At 36.8% G+C, this 19,661-nt stretch overlaps 1 protein-coding gene and 1 pseudogene across 8 annotated transcripts in view; one reads left to right on the forward strand and one right to left on the reverse strand.

Moving 5' to 3' along the window:
• Positions 1 to 19,661, reverse strand: part of NAV3 (neuron navigator 3) — a 657,172-nt gene that overhangs the window by 80,407 nt on the left and 557,104 nt on the right. For 4 of the 8 annotated variants that reach the window (XM_030819929.1, XM_030819928.1, XM_003259582.3 and 1 more), the window contains 6 exons: positions 14,542 to 14,674; positions 13,158 to 13,428; positions 11,505 to 12,213; positions 9,026 to 9,514; positions 4,192 to 4,233; positions 2,564 to 2,724 (listed from right to left, as the gene is read on the reverse strand). In XM_030819929.1, the coding sequence (XP_030675789.1) occupies positions 2,564 to 2,724; positions 4,192 to 4,233; positions 9,026 to 9,514; positions 11,505 to 12,213; positions 13,158 to 13,428; positions 14,542 to 14,674 (1,805 nt within the window). The remainder of the gene's footprint in view (positions 1 to 2,563; positions 2,725 to 4,191; positions 4,234 to 9,025; positions 9,515 to 11,504; positions 12,214 to 13,157; positions 13,429 to 14,541; positions 14,675 to 19,661) is intronic. The other 4 variants (XM_030819927.1, XM_030819926.1, XM_030819930.1 and 1 more) reach the window with 3 other exon arrangements.
• LOC105738317 lies at positions 302 to 1,113 on the forward strand (annotated as a pseudogene).

Consider the following 19,661-nt stretch of genomic DNA (forward strand, 5'->3'; position numbering starts at 1 on the left):
GTTAGGATTTTTGCTTTTTTAAAAAATCAACTGCAACTTAAAGTAAATAAAAACTATACACTGTTTGGCATTATAGGCAAAGACTCTTATCACTATACGGGTTAGGAAACAAAAACTTGATGTTTGATATGAAATCATTAGCTTATATGAAACCATGACCAAAATAATTGTTTTCAATTGCTAAAAGTCCTACTCAATATAGTGGGAAGGGTTGCAATAGAAAAGACATAGCCTTGAGTCTTGGCCTGGCTGAAAGCTGGAAAGTCCAACTTACTGAAAAATGTCAATCTTCTGTAGGCGCATGACTAGAATTTTTTTTCCAGTGAAAAAAGAAAAAGTAATGAGGCCCTTGGAACCCTCGGGGCCCAGGAGGGTTTGGCCCCTTAGTGTCCGGGCTTCAGGCTTGGGAGAAGGCAAGAAGAGGGAGGCACTTGAGGACCCAAGGTGCTTCTCTGTGGGGATGTGGTCCATGGGTGCAGGAGCCCTTGGAGGCTGCTGCCTTGGCACTGATGCTGGCCAACACAGATGTATTTTTGTCCAAGCCCTGGAAAGACGGCTGGAGTACCTGGAGAAATATAGACCTGAAAACACTGGAGAAGTAACCAATGACTTTCAAAGCAAAGGAGCTATCAGGGGGAAGAAGGAAGTTGTGATTGTGGCTGTGCCAGGCTGTTTTCTCTGGCAAGATGGGGCTGCAGATCTGTCCCCCCTGCAACCCAAGTTGGATAAGCTAGGTGTCTCCCTCTATGTAGTCATTAATGAGCAGGTCAGAACTGACATAAAGTTTTTCCATCCTTGTTTCAAAAGAGAAATCTTCTTGGATGATAATAAAAAGTTCTATGATCTACAAAGACAGAAGATGATGTCTATGGGATTTAGACCTTTGGGAGTATGGTACAACTACCTCCAGCCTGGAATTGAGGCTTCCCTGGAAACCTGGAAAGCCAAGGCTTCATCCTCAGGGGAGTTTTTGTGGTGGGATCAGGAAAGCAGGGGATTCCCGAGCATGGAGAAAAAGAATATGGAGACAAAGTAAACTCACTTTCTGTTCTGGAAGCTGCTAGGAAGATCAAACCAGAGACTTTGGCCTCAGAGAAAAAAATGATCGCATGAAATTGCCCAACTCAGAGACACTAGGGGCATTCATTCACCTGTGTTCATGGAATGTGTTGTCCCCACTTGTGTCCCTAAGAAGTTAGAAACCTGCATTGATCCTATTCTCAGTATGGCTTATTAACTTATTTTAATATTATACTCTGTTGAGGCCCAGTAAGGCAAAATAGTCCCAAAACTAGACTGGCAAAAAGCTAAGAAAGCAGTGAAGGTTATTCAGCTGAAACCTGGAAAACACAAGGCTCAAAATGGACTGTTGTGCCTCGTTACAAATGTATATGGTGTTTGAGTTCTGTTATTTGAAATTATGTTTATTTTCAGGTCTTCAAAAATCTAACAGAAGTTGATGATTAACTTGAAATTTAGAGAATGTAAGGTTTTGGCTTGTGTGTTTTCCGTTACTAATTTTTTATATAATATCAAAGGAGTACTTTCATGATGGAATTGACGTGCTCTGGGATAGTTTGACAAAGGTAAATCATAAAGTGAAATTTCTTATTTCATTGTCCTCTGTCCTAAAATCAGAGATGTGTTTTTCTAGAAGGAATGATTGTCTCTGGCTCTAATAAGATTATGTATCAAAACTCACCTTTATGTACAAGTTTTTCTGATAAACTAATAATAAAAATATTTACCATAAAAATAATGAGAATACTTTATATGTGACTTTATAGAAGATAAATCTATTTTTACAGTCATTGAATCTATTAAATGGTATCTGGTATGTTTAGTTTTCTTTAACTATTTTGTTACTCAGAGTGCTTTTAATGACATTTTATGCAAATAATTTTATATTTCATACAAATGTTGCTAAATACAAAGTAACCCAATGACTAAGTTTGTAATTTATTTTTCATTGCATTTATTTGAAAATGGTCAGAGTATTGTCTTAACAGAAATTCTTGTATGCATTTTAAGGAGTTTTAACTTTAACCATGTTAAAAGAAGTTAACTTGGAGTCATGGAATTACATATTTTTTTCTTCCTAATTGTTTCTATTTTCTACAAAAGATTACTAATTTTGTTTTAAGGATGTTTTAATATTTCAGACAAATAAGGAGATGCCTTCCTGTTTTTTAAGAGGATTCTAAAACGGAATGGAAAGGCCCCTGGGATTAAAGTCAGATGTTCTGGAACTGATTACTGCCTCGAACCCTTAGTAATGGTAAGACTTTCTCAAGTCAAGTGACCTTTCTGAGCCTCTGGAGCCTAGACTAGAAAAAAACCACAGTATTAACCTATGTTAAGCATTTGTCATGAGCAATAAACAGCATAATGTTTGGAGATTATTCTGTGAAGAGTAAACAATGACGCAAATGAAGGTACTGTTAAAGTGCCTTTATCCCTCCCTTTAAATGAAAACATGTTGTGTTATGGAGAGATTCCAGGGTTTCCGTGAGAGTGGGTGGTGAAAGAAACAAAACAAAATCAATATTTTAGAATATTTTACCCAAGTTAGAAAAGTGGTATTTTCCCGCTGCAGAAGATGACATGGCAGAAGGGGAAACCAGAGGTGACTGGTTGCCAGTGTCCTGAAGCCCTCCAGTAGAATGAGAACGCAACCACTCTTTGCCCTCTTCTTGGTTGGCCTGCCGAGATGATGGGGTGTATCTGCAAAACAGCACAGCTATGACACTTAAGCACATCTACAAGGGCAAGGCAATGCCAGGACAGGAAAACAATTGAGAGGAGGTTACTATTCAGAATGAATAACAATTTCAAACAGATTGAATCTAATTATAATTGCTCAGTTCTTCCAGATGATCTTACACCATCTGTTTGAATCACATAGGAAAAAAATAAAGGGATTTGAGAAGAAAATTATGCTTCTATCAGACATGTGGTTGGAAATCATAAGCAATGAGCAGAGAGCCAAGTTAATTGAGAACTCAAAAGCACAGGGCTAGAAAGGATGTAAAGAGGGTGAAAACATGGACTACAAATGGAGGACAATGGAGGGCCAGGGCCAAGGGAAATGAAGTGACGGTCACAGAAGGCATAGGGAAATGGAATACATATTGGCAGCTTTTGTTTTTTTTTTAAAGGAAAAACAGTTCTTTTGTTAAAACTGCCACTTGACATCATGCCTAGATTACAAAAATAAGGAGGGAGATGTGCTCACTTTACTGGAAAATAAATTTCTGGAACAAAATATTAAAATGGAATAATTGCCAGCTATTTGCTATTGCTGAAAAATTGGAGAGAAAAAAAATGGAGAAAGACCTAGTTTCGCCATTATTCAGTGTTTCACCAAACTAAGTATATTCTTTTTCTTTTTGTAAGTAAATTCTTAGCACCAAAAGTAGCCAACTTTTCATATGCATACAGTGTTATACCTCTATTAGTAGTTCATTCGATATCTCTTCCGCAGATAAAAGTACACAGTAAAAGAGGGACATAAGTAAAATTTTTATTTTATTTTTTATTATGGATGGAATAATTATTTTGAGATTATTAAATGATATTAGATTAATTCAGATTTAAATTGATCTGATAGCAGTACCCCTGCAAAATAGAAATTAAAACAATTTTGAGATTTTATCAAAAGGATTCTATAAAAATCATGCCTTAATTACAGTATTTGTCCTGTGATGATGAAAATATGTTTTCTTTGATTTAGATTGTAGCATCCTTCAACCTATCAACATTAACTGCCCACATCTGTAGATTGTATGGGTTTTGAGGATTTGCATGCATATGCCTCCAATAGGCAAAAGTTAGAAGAGTTAATTTTATTTTAATTTGTTGAAGTGAGTTCTGCATTCTACCAAAAGTTGCTGCCCCCAAAAAAGCAATGCCTGGGACAAGTTTTTTTTTTTTTAGTATTATTTATTCAAAATAGTGATATTCACATTGGAATTTATTTAATTTGAGTGACAGCCTCAATCTCTACTAGTATCTCTACCTAAAGGGCTATCTCACCAACTGTTTGGGCCAGAGACACCATCAAAATTAAAAGTGATTTCATCCTCAATGTCATGTGCTACATTGCAAACAAACAAAGAAGGAAGAGAGACAGCACACAAAGTTTACATAACAACAGAGAGAGGTAGCAATTGTGCTGAGAGAAATATATACCTTAGTCCCTTTTTGGGTAGTGTATTTCTGTCAAGCTGCATGCTGTTAAAACAAAAAAAACCCCTAAGGACATAATGTAAACAAAACTTCCAAATTACACAACCAACAAAAATGGTTCTCTGAACTATAAAAAATAATCTTTTGGTAACACACATATAATGCTTAACTCATTGCAAAAGGCCAACTAAAGGTGACAAGATGTCCATTGCCATCACACATACTGAGTTCCTTTCTAATGCAGTACCATTCAATGATAGTTTAGTGATAGGATTACTAGAAAATAGATTAAATCACATTAGGATAATTTTCCTCTGAATTCTATTGATTAAATACTATCTTAGTTTTTCCTTCCTTATGCAACTGATTAGACTTTTGCTATGACATCACATGCAAAATGAGATAGATCTGCTCTGGCTAAGTTAGAGTGACAACTTCCAATTTACAGAGATGGTATAAAACATTGTTTAATACTTATCCTTTGTCTTCAAATTATTTTTAATAAAAAGGCATGTTTATTTCCCATTTACTCATGTGAAGAAAGATATATGAATGGTTGCTTAAAACTTAACTGATTCTAGTATCATTTATTTAAATATTTTAATGAAATTAAACTATACCATCTTTTAGAAATCATAAATTAGGTATTTAAAAGGCTATAAATTTTATCATCTCGATTTTAAGGAATTCACAATTGGTAACAAGAAGGAATGAAAAGGTATGTCTAGAGAAAATAAGAAATGGCCTCTCTAAAAATACAGGAAGAGGATATCAACAACTAAGTGGGACAAGTCTAGGGATTTCTGTTATAATCTCTGGCATGTGGATAAGCAAAGTGTAAAATTAAATTGCAGAATTATAGCTTTCTTCCTTTAGGACCTCAAATGATCAAAATTAAGTACACAGGATATGTATAATGGGGATGGTATAACATGAATGTAAAAAGGCTGACTTAGAATTTGATCACTCAAACCAAAGCTAAAATGTTTTCTTCTATGTGTACTCCATTAGTTAGCACTGCAATCAAAAGCATCCAAAGGCTTTATACAACTTTAACTTCATTGATAATGTCCATGTGAGGTAATTGCTTATACTATGTAGAGGCCAGTTACAGTATATATGTTGACTATAGAAGTTTTCTTAAGTACTATGGATAAACAAACAAAATAAATTATATTGAACAAATACGAGAAATCTCCAAATATGAACCACATGTGCTAAGGCATTTATGTGGTCATAAGTCATTTTAAGGATTATTTATTTCCATGTGTACAAGTTAAAGTTCAATGCCACAAAGAATATGAAAAGTTGGTATTCTTCTGCCAAACTCATCCAGTTGTATAAAAATTATATATTTATATGATGAAGAGCAATTTAGTGAAAAAAATTAGAATAAATACATTTAAAGTTGCCATAATAATTTAAAGCTTTATTTAGAAATATGTTTGAATCTAGAGATTAATGACTTTATACCACAGACAATTTCTGCAAACCACCAAAGGTTGCAAACTCATATGCCAGCAAGGGCCAGATAGGGCATGAAAATGAATGCGGTGGGGATTTTAGTCAACAATCTGAAGCAGACAGGCACTGTCTGCCTAGAGCCAATAGTTTCTGGGCAGAAATGTCAAGGCAGCATTGCCAGATCTGATATTTAAAGACAAACCCGGAATTTGCAAAGTTGGTTACTACAAATTATTTAAAAATTTAGTTGCGTCAGACACATGAAACAAAACCCAAAACAAATACAGACTAGTTATGGCTCAATGGCCACCAATGACCTAGAGCAGCTGCAGAGAGAAAACTGTTAAAAGGTGTATTTTATTATTTTATTTAACGAAGAGGAATTTAAACAAAAATTAAAATCTACAGGAAAAGCTACCGATTTAAATATGAGTATTAAAGAAATCATCTAAAATTGTAGACAAACAGGTAAATCATGAACTTATATACATCTTTATTATATATCACTTATTAACTTGCCTTAAAATATTTACATTAATCATTTTTCTCTCTGGTGTAGCTCTTTGGTTTTCTTAGCATTTCTGACATTCTACTGATTAATTAATCGTAGTGAAGCCAGTATCACCCACTAGATCTACTTTTCTCTTCAGTAGGTCATAAACTTTCTTAAATGTACTTGAAAGGATTAAAGCAATTTGCTATTGCTTGGAGTTCTGTTGTCAAGAAAACAAAAAGCTCAGTGTCTTATATTAAAATTTGTTTTAATCTAGTAATTTACTGGAAGGCACTAATTAATATTAATAGTAAAATTACTATTAATTTTAATACTTTTAATACTATTAAAATTAATAGTAATTTACTGGAAGGCATTAATTAATATTAATACTATAGCTATGTAGTTAACATGTACTTTTTACAGCTTAATATTCATTAATGCATTTTATTAAGGCTCAAGGGCAAAACATATTTATCCAAAATTAAAGTTGATTTTAGAAAAACTCTTTATTTGGTCATTTTAATGTTAGAATACTCCCATTTTAAAAATTGGCCTAGTTCAGGCTGGGTGCCGTGGCTCACACCTGTAATCCCAGCATTTTGGGAGGCTGAGGTGGGTAGATCACTTGAAGTCAGGAGTTCGAGACCAGCCTGGCCAACATGGTGAAACCTCATCTCTACAAAAATACAAAAATTAGCCCAGCATGGTGGTCTGCTCCTATAATCCCAGCTACTCAGGTGGCTGAGGCATGAGAATTGCTTGAACTCGGGAAGTGGAGGATGCAGTGAGCCGAGACGGCACCACTGCCCTCCAGGCTGGGTGACACAGCGAGGCTCCATTCCAAAATAAATAAATAACAGAACATAAATAAAACTGGCCTATTTCAAAGATTGAACATGTACAGTAAATAAATCTGCTTAAAAAGAATAAGAAATTACATATTTTCTAGTGTATTTCTATAGTGAAAATTTTATTGACTTCAGTGAAAATATAGATCAGAGTAAAATATTAAAACTGCATTTGGTTATAGCTATGCAACTATCCAATTTTATCATCTAATTTTGATTTGAGAGTTACTTGGTTATAAATAGTTACCTGACTGTATTTCTGAATCTGGGATTCATGTCTAAATGCTGAAGAAATAGGCTGATGGCTAAACGGCCAACTTGTTGCAGATTATCTTTATAATTAAAAAATAACCAGTATTGTGGAAGGTGGTTGTGGTTAAGAAATGATAACCTATTTGCAGTATGCTTGGTTTGGTTATCAACTTGATATTTAGAATCCTTACATATAAGCATACAATCTAGGATACATTCATTAAAACTATAGGTTGTTTATATATTTTAATATAATTTACTCATTAGAAGTTTTATAAATGACATGTGAAGAGATGCCCATTTACCTTAGAAGTGCTGAAACTAGAATCAAAGATTTTACAGGAAGCCCAACTTTTTAGATGGAAAAATGAACCCTTACTGGTCTTTACGTGTGCTGTCTATAACAGCACATAACAGCAAAACCATAGGGAAATGGTTACATTTTAGTTGCTATCACTCAGCTGTTTGTCTTGGCCCAGTTTTTTTCTTTATGAGGAAAAATGTACTTTGTAATTAGCAGCCCACCATAGGAAGCACCAATATTTTAGTTAGTGCTAAAATTATTTTATCATTGGAAAGCCCCATTTACGTGGCTGTCTCTGTCTCATTGTTAGGCAAGTAGGAAGTAAAGAGGGATAGAAGCAATGTTTTGCTCTGGGTTTTGTATTTTACAAAGTCAAGAGAAAATGGAGAATTTCAAATTGGGACATCCTAGATTAAGGGGAAACTGGTGTAATGCAGAGAGTGCCTAGTTAAGGGCTTTAATTGATGTTTTAAAATATCATTCCGGGAGTAAGGCTGAAGGGCTAGAAAATAAATGCCACCATCAATATCATTGTTAAAAAAATAAAAATAAAAATAAAAAAATAAAAAAAAATCAGGGGAAGATATAGAAAGATATATCAGGTATTTTCCGTGACCAGTATTTCTTTCCACATGTGGCCAAGACCATGTTTAAAGCTTTATTTGTGTCAAGAAATGAATAGCATTGCATTTATCAGGGAAAAAGAAGTAGTTTTAAGACATTTTCCTGGTGGTAAGAGTCAGTACCAGCATAACCAAGAAAGGATCACTTTGAGGAAAAAATTTAGAGTGATTTTGCTCAAAAGGGATGTTTCACAGTAAGCATGTTAGGTAAGAAATGACTTGTTATGTCCTCTACTTTAAGTTTATATATATATAAAGCCAATGAGAAACACTTTGTAATATGATTACTTTTTTAAGTGGTCTATTAAAAATGGTACTGGCACTATAATTTTCTCCAATAATTCATGGCTGACAACTGATTTTTTTTTTTTTACCAGGCCAACTAGGATTTCCCAGCAATCCATCTGCTATTTTTTCATAGAAGTAAAGTGGAACAAATTTAACATATTGCTCTGAGCATAACTGTAGAATAATTTCAATTTGGTCTTTGAAAATGCTTGAGTCATCATAAGGAGCTAGTGTTGTTCTGAAGCTTAAGCCAAATCATTAAAATGTCTTCAGGAGACCTCATTCAATATCTAAATACATGCCTTGAATTTTATTCACATTGCCTACTGGTTATAAATGTATGCATTCACATTAACAAAAGTATCCACTCACCCTACCTTTAATGATTTTATTCCTCTGTAAATTTGGTAATAAGAGCAAATGAAAGGCCCAGTTTCATCAGTCTTACATTCTTTTGCGCAGGGGCACTCACAGTGAAATCAAGGGAATTTAATGGGGTGGGGGTTAGGCATAGTGCAGGGAAGAGGGGGAAGATGTTATCAATGCCTCCAGGAAAGCTCACCTTTCTGAGAGAGTAGATCTCACACTACCCGTTCTCATGAGCAGGCTCTGGACCTCGTGAGTGCCTGTGGTCAGTCCAGACAAGGAGCCATGATGGCTGAGGGGGAGGTCAATGGACTCAGAGCTCGTGTGGAGGCTAGTCATGGACTGGTAGCTCGGAGTATCCTTGCTGCCTGCAGAGGAACTGCTCATATTGGCAGCCCACACGAGACCACCTGATGTGAAAGAGTGAACCGATGCTGGGCTGGAGGCCAACGAGTGACTTAAGCTTATAACATCTGTAGTTAAGTCTGAGGGTTTACTGAAGAGAGGGCTGCTGCTGCCGCTTAGCCCACCAGCACTGCCCATGCTGCCCGTACCGGACGACGGTGACTCCAGACTGCCTTGCCGCGCTAATGTGGTACTAGGGCTGGGCATTACTGAGGAAGATTTCACACCCTCAGTATTAGGTGCAGAGGCAGATTTGCCACCTGCCTTGGCACCAAACAACCTAAAAGAAAAACAAATAACAACTTCAGTTGTTCCAAGAAGCTAATATCCACATTTAATATTTAGGGTTACAGTACACAGAGCCAAGAGTGCTTTGGTGTACTGAACTACAAAGCACTTCCTGTTTCTATGTTAATGAACTTTTATAAGCTTGGACTTCTTTATCAAGTGCAGAAAATCTCTCATATAAGGGTAGGTCAGTACTGAGCTGCTACTAGGGAAAGAGGGGAAGTGGGTGGAACAAAAGTAAGTCAAACATGAAAACCCCTGGTTTTCATAATTTAAATGATCATGAGACTTTCACTCAAATTCAGTAGTTTGACCATACTTGCTGTTACCTATTTACAGAACCATTATAATGAAACAACTTCTACGCATTCGATAGACAACACTTAAATGAGCTCTTCTTTTTTTTTTTTAAATTTTTAAACAGTTTATTCAAAATCTAGAATGAAAGCTTAAGGCAAGTTTAGGGAGTTGTGTTGAGTATCTGGTGGTCTAAGTGACTGTCAGGGAGCACTTGGTTGGAAACAATATTGACATTGTCAGCAACAAGTCAGTTTGTCTGTATTTTCCCCAGCAGAGGCCAAAGGGTTTTATGTCAGTTGCCAGTGCTATTCAAATACATTTTTTAATAGTGATTTGAAACAGAGCTGGTGCTGTTAGATTTTGGAGTTTAGTTCAGAAAACATTTTAGTTTTGTAAATGAAGCAGATGGTGGAATCAAATTTATGTAAATATGGAAATACAATGATATGAAGTAATGGCATATGATTACTAATTAAGTTGCAATGAAATCCATATTTCCTACAGTGAAATATTTTATGACGAATATGAGAAATTGTTTCATAGCTAATGGGCCACAGGAGGGCACTACTGGCTTTTACTTAAGAAACAAATATTTACTCTCCCTATAAGCCATAATTCATTCTTCCCAATGAGAATCAGTATTTTAAAAAGACAGTTCTGCAGCATTAATATTTCTACTGAGGAATAAAACCTTTAGGTTTTTCAAACAATCAAGTATCTGAAATTGCTTTATTGTAAAATAAATGTTTCAAAATCTGTCATTTCTAAGATATCAAAGTTCTGGGTTTAGTCAACAGAATAAAAACAAACATTAAAAATACTGAACCCATAATGAACTATGAACCACACTCTACCATCTTGCAGATGAGAAAACAGACCCAGAGAGGTTTAGATACTTGTCCCCAATTTTTAACTGCATTTATTTTCCTACCCCTTAAAAACACATGGGTATTTAAAAACAGTGATATCTTAGAGCAGATCTTCACATATTTAATACCAAAAACAATCCAGGAACAGAAACCAAGCCATGATCCTTACCAGAGTCATGTCAAAGAAAGCAGATGAAGAGTTAGAAAGCTTAGCCCACTCTTCAGTTGTGATACTGTACCAAACATTGGAATAGTTTCAAATTCTGTCATATCTTGATTGTCTTTAATGTGTCAAGATATGACACTGTATAAATCTGTCCAATGGAATCTGTTACAAGGAAAACAACTTCATCTACATTTACGATCACCAACTCATTAAGAGCCAGCAAGAAAATGACACTGGAAATGAATGCCAAAAGTCATAAAAACCTATTTAGTTTTAATTTTTAACGTGAAAAGGAGGGATGGAAACTTCTAGAAATTTTACAAGCTATTACTTTGCCTTATCACTACGCTTAGGTATTACCATCAGCTTTTAAGTCTCTTAGGTGTTGTTTGTGTTGCTAATATTACAATAACAGTGAAACTTTGAAGTTTGACTGTTTCTCAAAATGAGAACCAATTTTTTTTGCTAGCTGTTTATATGGTAGGCTTCATAGAGCTCACTGTGTACTTTAAAGAATTCTAAGATATATATATATACCTTATACATATTTAAAATATATATATACACACACATATTTATATGTAATGTATGTGTCTAACACATATTTATCCTTTATATTTTTCCAGCATCATTTTATACATCCTTACCTTCGAAATGTGGGTGAGGCAATATCTGGATACTTGGATCCTGGCTGCCTGAGACCTTGTGCACCACAGGCGCTGGCAGAGGTGGGGCTGGATTTGGGGGAACCTGACAAAGAAACACTTTCTGAATCAGAGACTGCTACTTTTTCCTTTTCCTTGTCTGTTTGGTTGACGGTGACAGGACTCGAGCGCCCTGACCCAATTTTAGTTGGTTCTCTCAGTTTTGAGGTGGTGGCCCCAGCAGACTTGCTGCTGACGTTGGAATCAATACTGCTGGTACTGGATCTGTGGCCACCTCGGCCAGGAATGCCACTGGTGCTGGATTTTGAAGGGCGGGGCAAGCTGCGATATTGTAGGGTAGTCTTTGAGCTAACATGCAGCACAACATCATCCTGATTCTGTGAACCGTCCAAACTGGTTTTTCTCCCCGCATTTGACTTCCCGCCAATGGCAGCAGATTTTGGAATTTTACCCAGTGTCGCAGAGCCACTCGTTATGGTTGCTCCACTGCTAGTGATCATGGCAGGTGACCCTACGCCACTTGCTTTCTTAAAGCCAAAGGAGCTGGTGGCAGTCGATCTTCCAATGCCCGAGGGGGGCTTCTTCCCTTCATCTCCACTGCTTTTTCCTGCATCTGAAGGAGACCTTTGTAGAGATGATCCCTTTAGGGGAGCTTTTCCTTTCTCAGAAGCTTTGGCATCATCGGTTTTCCCTAATTAAGGAGAAATACACAAACATGTGTGCCTGTACCGTTTGACATCACCACACTTTGCGAAGCAAGGTGTCAAATGTGAATGCTTCTTTATATTATTTCCCTTCCTAAATGTATTGTCTTAGATCAAAAATCTAATATATTGAGAGGACTGCGTGCATAGCTACAAAATTTTGGCTGTCAGAAGAAACATTATGAGAGATGGAAGAGATAAAATGAAAACATATGTTTTGCTATTTGTTAATATCTTATATTTTGCAACTCTCTTTAAAAAGATAGCACTTAACCCTATCAAGCTAATTCGTAGAAAAAGAATTCATTTGAATATCTGTGAGATGATTATATTTGGAGTACCCTGTTTAATTAAATTAGTGTTTCAGGTGGCGCTATTTATAATTAGGCATTATTTTAAAAATACAGAGAGTCTTTTTTTTAAAAAGTATGGCACAATTTTGAAGAACTATTTCATTCTCTTCTTTCATGAAGTCTAATACACAGACACTGTTTCAAATCTCCACATTCCAATTGATTAGTGTTATTGCTAGTTCCTCTCAGAGGAAACTAGGAAATTCAGTGGCACATTCAGTGTAAAAATTCCAAACTTTCATTAAGAACTCAGGACAACAACAAAAAAAACTTGACTGTTGCTTTAGCAACCTAATCTTATTTCCCCATAACCTGAAATAACTCTGGCAAGGTAAGGCATCCAGTACCCCTAGTTTATGAGAGGGCTCTCCAGAGAATGCCTAGATATAGGCCCTACTTGGGCTTCTATGACGAGTTTGTGAAATGTAGATAGAAAAACTATTTAACTATTTGACTCCATGTTTAATATGGATAAGAATTTGGTATTTTAGAAATGCTATTGTTAGAGGAAACAAAGATTGAATGGAAACAATAAAGTAAAGCACTTTTGCATAACAGCTGCCAAATGACAAGCCTACCAGGAGTTTTGAGTGCACTTGTTCCAGCTTTCTGCCTAGATGGCGCCCCTCCTTGGGCAGACATGCCTCTTCTCCAGGAACCTGTCTGTGAAACAGACAGGGAAGCTTTCTGCCCTGCCTTCTCGGGGTCTTCAGGAAGTCCAGAGGACACAGTCTTCCACTTGCCACCAGCATCTCCATGGCTGTCAAAATCTTCTTCTGGTTTTTTCAGTTCCTCAGGACTATCCCAGGTCTCGTCTGTGGTGGAGCGTTTCTCTGAATCTGTCCTCAGCTATAAAGACAAACATTACAGAAAAACTTTAGGTAGAAAAATTTATAAAGTGTGAATTAAGGCAATGAAATGTACTTTCAGATAACTGGATAAATCCAAAGATTCTATTTTGATCTAGCTTCACTTACATTTTATTAATTTTAGCCACATAATTTCCACTTGCAGATATTAGAGAATGTCAGAATAAATACGTGCAGAAAACACCAATTAAACGCTGCAGAAAGGTAGAAATTTTCTATATCAAATGTCATAAGAAGTAGTAAGACAAGCTAGAACTTAATGATGTAATGTCCATTTTTCATTTTTCATTTATCGTTCACAACAGATCCAGTGATGTATTTCAGAGATCATATAAAATTAATCAGGAACTATCTAAAATTAGACTATGAAAATAATTGTTGGATTTTTAAACAAATATATCAATATTATAAGGAGAGATATAGCAACATAAATCTTTCTGAATTAGATTGTAATCAATTGACTATATATTATATTAAGTATTGATATGTTACTATTATATTAATATATAATTATACATTATATATTAATATATACATACCATATAGCTTGGTGGTGTAGTTATCTATACAAATATAGTAATTCATTATTAATATATTAAATACATAATATATATTCATATAATATATAAAATATATATCTATATATGTTATATATTTTTATATATTTTATATATAAATATCTATTATATAAATATATATTTATATACTATATATAATATATTAACAATAAATAAATATATTTGTATAGATAACTATACCACCAGGCTATATGGTACATATATTACATATATATAAAAATATATAATGTATATCACATATATATATATACATATATGTAAGCTGCTTCTGTTTATTCAAAATTGGCTGAAGTGCACATTGTTGCTCCTCCTAAGGGTTGTGGCTTTAGGAAAGACTAAGATTAAAGACACTTCAGGGTTCAGGAGTGGCAAAGGGAGTCCTTATTATCTCTGCATTTTCCAGTTTCTGCAATAATTTTGGATTAAGGGCTTGTGGCATACCTTAATCTAATATTAAGTAATTTCGGGGAAAAAACTGGCAGAAACACTGGAAAAAGAAAGGCGGTAATTCTCACCTGAGTATTCTTCCTAGAGGGGACGGTGATGTTGGAGTAAGAGCTGACAGAGGATGTGGTGTTCAGGTCATCAGTGCTGATGTTATCAAGGGTGTCACTGAGACCACTGCTCACTGAACTGCTGTCATCCCAGCTAAAGGCAAGACATTCAAGAGCAGTGAATCAAACACAGGGTGCACAATGCAAGTCACCTACATTTCCATGCAACATTAACAATTTATTATTAAGACATTCTTTTAAAAAAAATCTTATGAAAAGTCACTTAGTTCCCATTTTGGGAAAATCATATTTATATGAACTGAGGGTCTACCTAAGAATAACCTTATCTGATATTTGGAAAGAATTAGTGTCTAGAGCAGTGTCCAGGTTCGAGAAGAATGTGTGTGGAATGAATAAAATCACTGATACAAATACTTCATGGTATCAGGAAAGAATAATATTATAGTTGACTTTTTTATCCCTAAAAATTCAACCAGGAATCATAAAGCGTGCACAAATTTATTCTTTGTTCTAAAAATCAAAAACTTGTGCTGTAGTCAGGAACCAGAAAATCATTCCTCATTCTTCCTCCTAGCTTAGGAACTACTTTCAATCATTCACAGAGTCTTATTGGATGAGTCTCATTATTCTTTGATCACCAAGAATATTGAGATTCATTCAATCATAGCATCTCTCCTGCTATCCCTCACATTTCCATCCATGATAACATCCAGTATCCTCTTATCTGGACTTCATGCTTTTGATCTTTCCCAGTACAAATTTATCTGCTAACATGGAGTCACTGATCAAAAATTCACATCTGGCCATGTCACAACCTTGCTCAACATCCTTCAAAGGCTTCTCCTTTCCCAAACAGTGGTTACTAAAATGAAATGCCCCTGTGCCACACAGTGCATAAGAAAATCCATTTGAAATATAAGAGAAATAGCTAAAATTCTGAATATAGGCATGTATTACATATTGTACTAACTGTATTGTTACCTACTGTATTAATGACAGGGACATGTTTTAAGAAATGCATCATTAGGTGATTTTGTTCATTGTGAGAACATCATAGAGTGTACTTACACAAACCTAGATGGTATAACCTAACTATACACCTAGGCTATATGGTATAGCCTGTTGCTCCTAGGTGTACAGCATGTTACTGTACTGAATACTGCAGGCACTCTAACACAATGGTAAGCATTTATGTATCAAAACATATCTGAACAATGAAAAGGTACAGGAAAAATATGTTATTATAATCTTATGGGACCACAGTAATAGATGTGGTCCTTCAATGACCAAATGACTGAAGTGTCATTCTGTGGCACATGACTACATATATATTTTTAATCTAAAGAAGGATAAATTAAATAGGCTGTATTAATATCATGTAGAGGCTAACACAGGCACCTTCATTTAGTGAATGCATTAGATTATGCAGAAATAGTGTTGAATAAGCAGCATAAGCTGAAGGAAAATGAGAACTCCACAATGAAAAGGTGGACCACAGTTCTCTCATTTACTGGCTGGTTCTCAGTTTATTGTGATATATAGTCTTTATTAGCAGCATGAAAATAAACTAATACAGTAAATTGGTACCAGGAGTGGGGCACTGCTGTAAAGATACCCTTACCTGGGCTCTCTCAAATTAATCCATGCACACTGAATAAACACATTATATACAGACAAAAGCTGAGTCTCATAAAATGGACACCTGGATTTAAAAGGCTCCTGCAAATAATCTGTACATTGAAGAGAATATTCATCATGAAAGCACAAACTACAAAGAAATGGTGAACTGATACTTTATCTGCTCTTCTATATATACTTTAAGAGCTACATCATAAGTCCAAAATAATGGTAATGTATTTAGATCACATATGAAGTCAACTAAAATGTAATTATTAGAAAAAAAAGAAAATTAAATTTATAGAATTATTGTTAAGGCTGATTCCTCTCTAGGTGTATATTTTGCTTGAAGTTTTAGCTGCTGAGAGCATTATGCATCATAATTATTAGTGACATTTATAACTCAGATTATCAATAACAATTATATTTTTAATAAGAGCAAAATGGTATTTTGCACTACTATAGCACATATCTGTCATTTGTGGTTGCTCAAATCTTTTAAAAACCTTCCCTGCATCTTAATTTGATAATTTCTCATATCATGACTGACATGGTTTGGCTGTGTCCCCACCTAAATCTCCTCTTGAATTGTAGTTCCCATAATCTTCGCGTGTCATGGGAGGAACTTATTGGGAGGTAATGGAATCATGGACACGGTTACCCTCATGCTGTTCTCAAGAGAGTGAGTTCTCATGAGATCTGATGATTTTATAAGGGTTTTTTCCCCCCTTTTGCTCATTCTTCTCCCTGCCACCATGTGAAGTAGGATGTGTTTGCTTCCCTTCCACCATGATTCTGTTTCCTGAGGTCTTGCCAGCCATGCTGAACTGTGAGTCAATTAAACCTCTTTTGTTTATAAACTACCCAGCCTTGGGTATGCCTTTAGTATCAGCATGAGAATAAACTAATATGGTAAATTGTTACCAAGAGTGGGGCACTGCTGTAAAGAAACCCAGAAATGTGGAAGTAATTTTGCAACTGGGTAACAGGCAGAAGTTGGAACAGTTTGGAGGCCTCAGAAAAAGATAGGAAGATGTGGCAAAGTTTGAAACTTCCTAGAGACTTGTTGAATGGCTTTGACCAATATGCTGATAGTGATATGGACAATGAAATTCAGGCTAAGGTGGTCTCAGATGGAGATGAGGAACTTGTTGGGAACTGGAGCAAAGGTGACCCTTGTTGTGCTTTAGCAAAGAGACTGGTGGCATTTTGCCCCTGCCCTAGAGATCTGTGGTACTTTGAACTTGAGAGAGATAATTTAGGGTATCTGGTGGAAGACATTTCTGAGCAGCAGTGTTCAAGATATGATTTGAGTGCTGTTAAAAGCATTCAGTTTTATGTATCCAGAAAGATATGGTTTGGAATTGGAACTTAATTTTAAAAGGGAAGCAGAGCATAAAAGTTTTAAAAATTTGGCTGGGCACGGTGGCTCACGCCTGTAATCCCAGCACTTTGGGAGGCCGAGGTGGGCAGATCATGAGGTCAGGAGATCGAGACCATCCTGGCTAACATGGTAAAACCCCGTCTCTACTAAAAATACAAAAAATTAGCCGGGCGAGGTGGCAGGTGCCTGTAGTCCCAGCTACTCGGGAGGCTGAGGCAGGAGAATGGCGTGAACCCCGGGGGGCAGAGCCTGCAGTTAGCCAAGATTGCGCCACTGCACTCCAGCCTGGGGGACAGCGAGACTCTGTCTCAAAAAAAAGTTTTAAAAATTTGCAAACTGATGATGCAATAGAAAAGAAAAACTCATTTTCTGAGGAGAAATTCAAGCCTGCTGCAGGAATTTGCATAAGTAACTATGAGCCAAATATTAATAAGACAATAGGGAAAATGTCTCCAAGGCATGTCAGAGACTTTTGTGGCAACCCTACTCATCGCAGGCCCAGAAGCCTAGGAGGGAAAATTGGTTTTGTGGGCTGGGCCCAGGGCCCCCCTGCTATATGTACCATAGGGACTTGGTGCCCTGCAACCCAGCTGCCCCAGCTTTGACTGACAGGGGCCAAGGCACAGCTAAGGCCATGGCTTCAGAAGGTGAAAGCCCCAAGCTTTGCCAGCTCCCCTGGGGTGTTGAGCCTACATTTGCAGAGAAGTCAACAACTGAAGTCTGGAAACCTCCGCCTAGATTCCAGAGGATGTAAAGAAATGCTTGGCTGTTCAGGCAGAAGTTTGCTGCAGGGTGGAGCCCTCATGGTGAACCTCTGCTAGGGCAGTGTGGAAGGGAAATGTGACGTCAGAGCCCCCACACAGAGTCCCCACTGGGGTACTGCCTAGTGGAGCTGTGAGATGAAGGCCACCATCCTCCAGACCACAGAATGCTAGATCCACCTACAGCTTGCACCCATGTGCCTGGAAAAGCTGCAGGCACTCAACACTAGCTTGTAAAAGCAGCCTGGAGGGGGGCTGTACCCTGCAAAGCCACAGACGCAGAGCTGCCCAAAGCTGCGGGAGCCCACCTCTTGCATCATCATGACCTAGACGTGAGATATGAAGTCAAAGGAGATAATTTTGAAACTTTAAGTTTTAACAGTGACCCTATTGGATTTTGGACCTCCATGAGGCCTGTAGCCCCTTGGTTTTGGCCAATTCCTCCCATTTGGAATGTGTGTATTTACCCAATGACTGTACCCCTATTGTATCTAGGAAGTAGCTAACTTGCTTTCGAATTTACAGGCTCATAGGCAGAAGGGACTTGCCTCGTCTTGGATTAGACTTTGGACCTGGATTTTGTGTTAATACTGAAATGTGTTAAGACTTTGGGGAGACTGTTGGAAGGGCATGATTGTGTTTTGAATTGTGAGAACATGAGATTTGGGAGGGGTCAGAGGTGGAATGAAATGGTGTGGCTGTGTCCCCACCCAAATCTCACCTTGAATTGTAGTTCCCATAAGCCCCATGTGCTGTGGGAGGGACCTGGTGGGAAGTAATTGAGTCATGGGGGCAGTTATTCTAATTGTGTTCTTGTGAGAGTGAGTTCTCATGGGATTTGATAGTTTTATAAGGGGCTTTTCCCCCTTTTACTCATTATCCTTCCTGCTACCATGTGAAGGACATGTGTGCTTCCCCTTCCCCCATGATTATAACTAACCTTAGGCCTCCCCAGTCATGTTGAACTGTGAGTCAATTAAACCTCTTTCTTTCATAAATTACCCAATATGGGGAATGTCATCATTAGCAGTTTAAGAACAGAGTAATACAATGACCTTTACCACCCCAAAATAGGATATAAAAAGCTCACATTCCTAGACTCTCTTATGAACACCTATAGCATGCAGCACAGGGACTATCAATCATTTATAGCCAAGAGGTCACAAATGAGAAAAGCAATCTTCTGGCAAGCAAGGTGGCAGAGTCATTTGATTCTTTCCTATTATCTACCAAATTATTCAATTGTTTTCTATCAGCATGGGCAGATGTCTGGCCTCAAGTTTCAAGTGTCAGAGGTGTCATTGGAGGTAGCAGTGAAGCCCTAGTGCTATGATTCACTAATAGCCTGCAAAAAGGCT

The sequence above is a fragment of the Nomascus leucogenys genome, chromosome 10, assembly GCF_006542625.1.
Source record: "Nomascus leucogenys isolate Asia chromosome 10, Asia_NLE_v1, whole genome shotgun sequence".
Lineage (NCBI taxonomy): Eukaryota > Metazoa > Chordata > Mammalia > Primates > Hylobatidae > Nomascus > Nomascus leucogenys.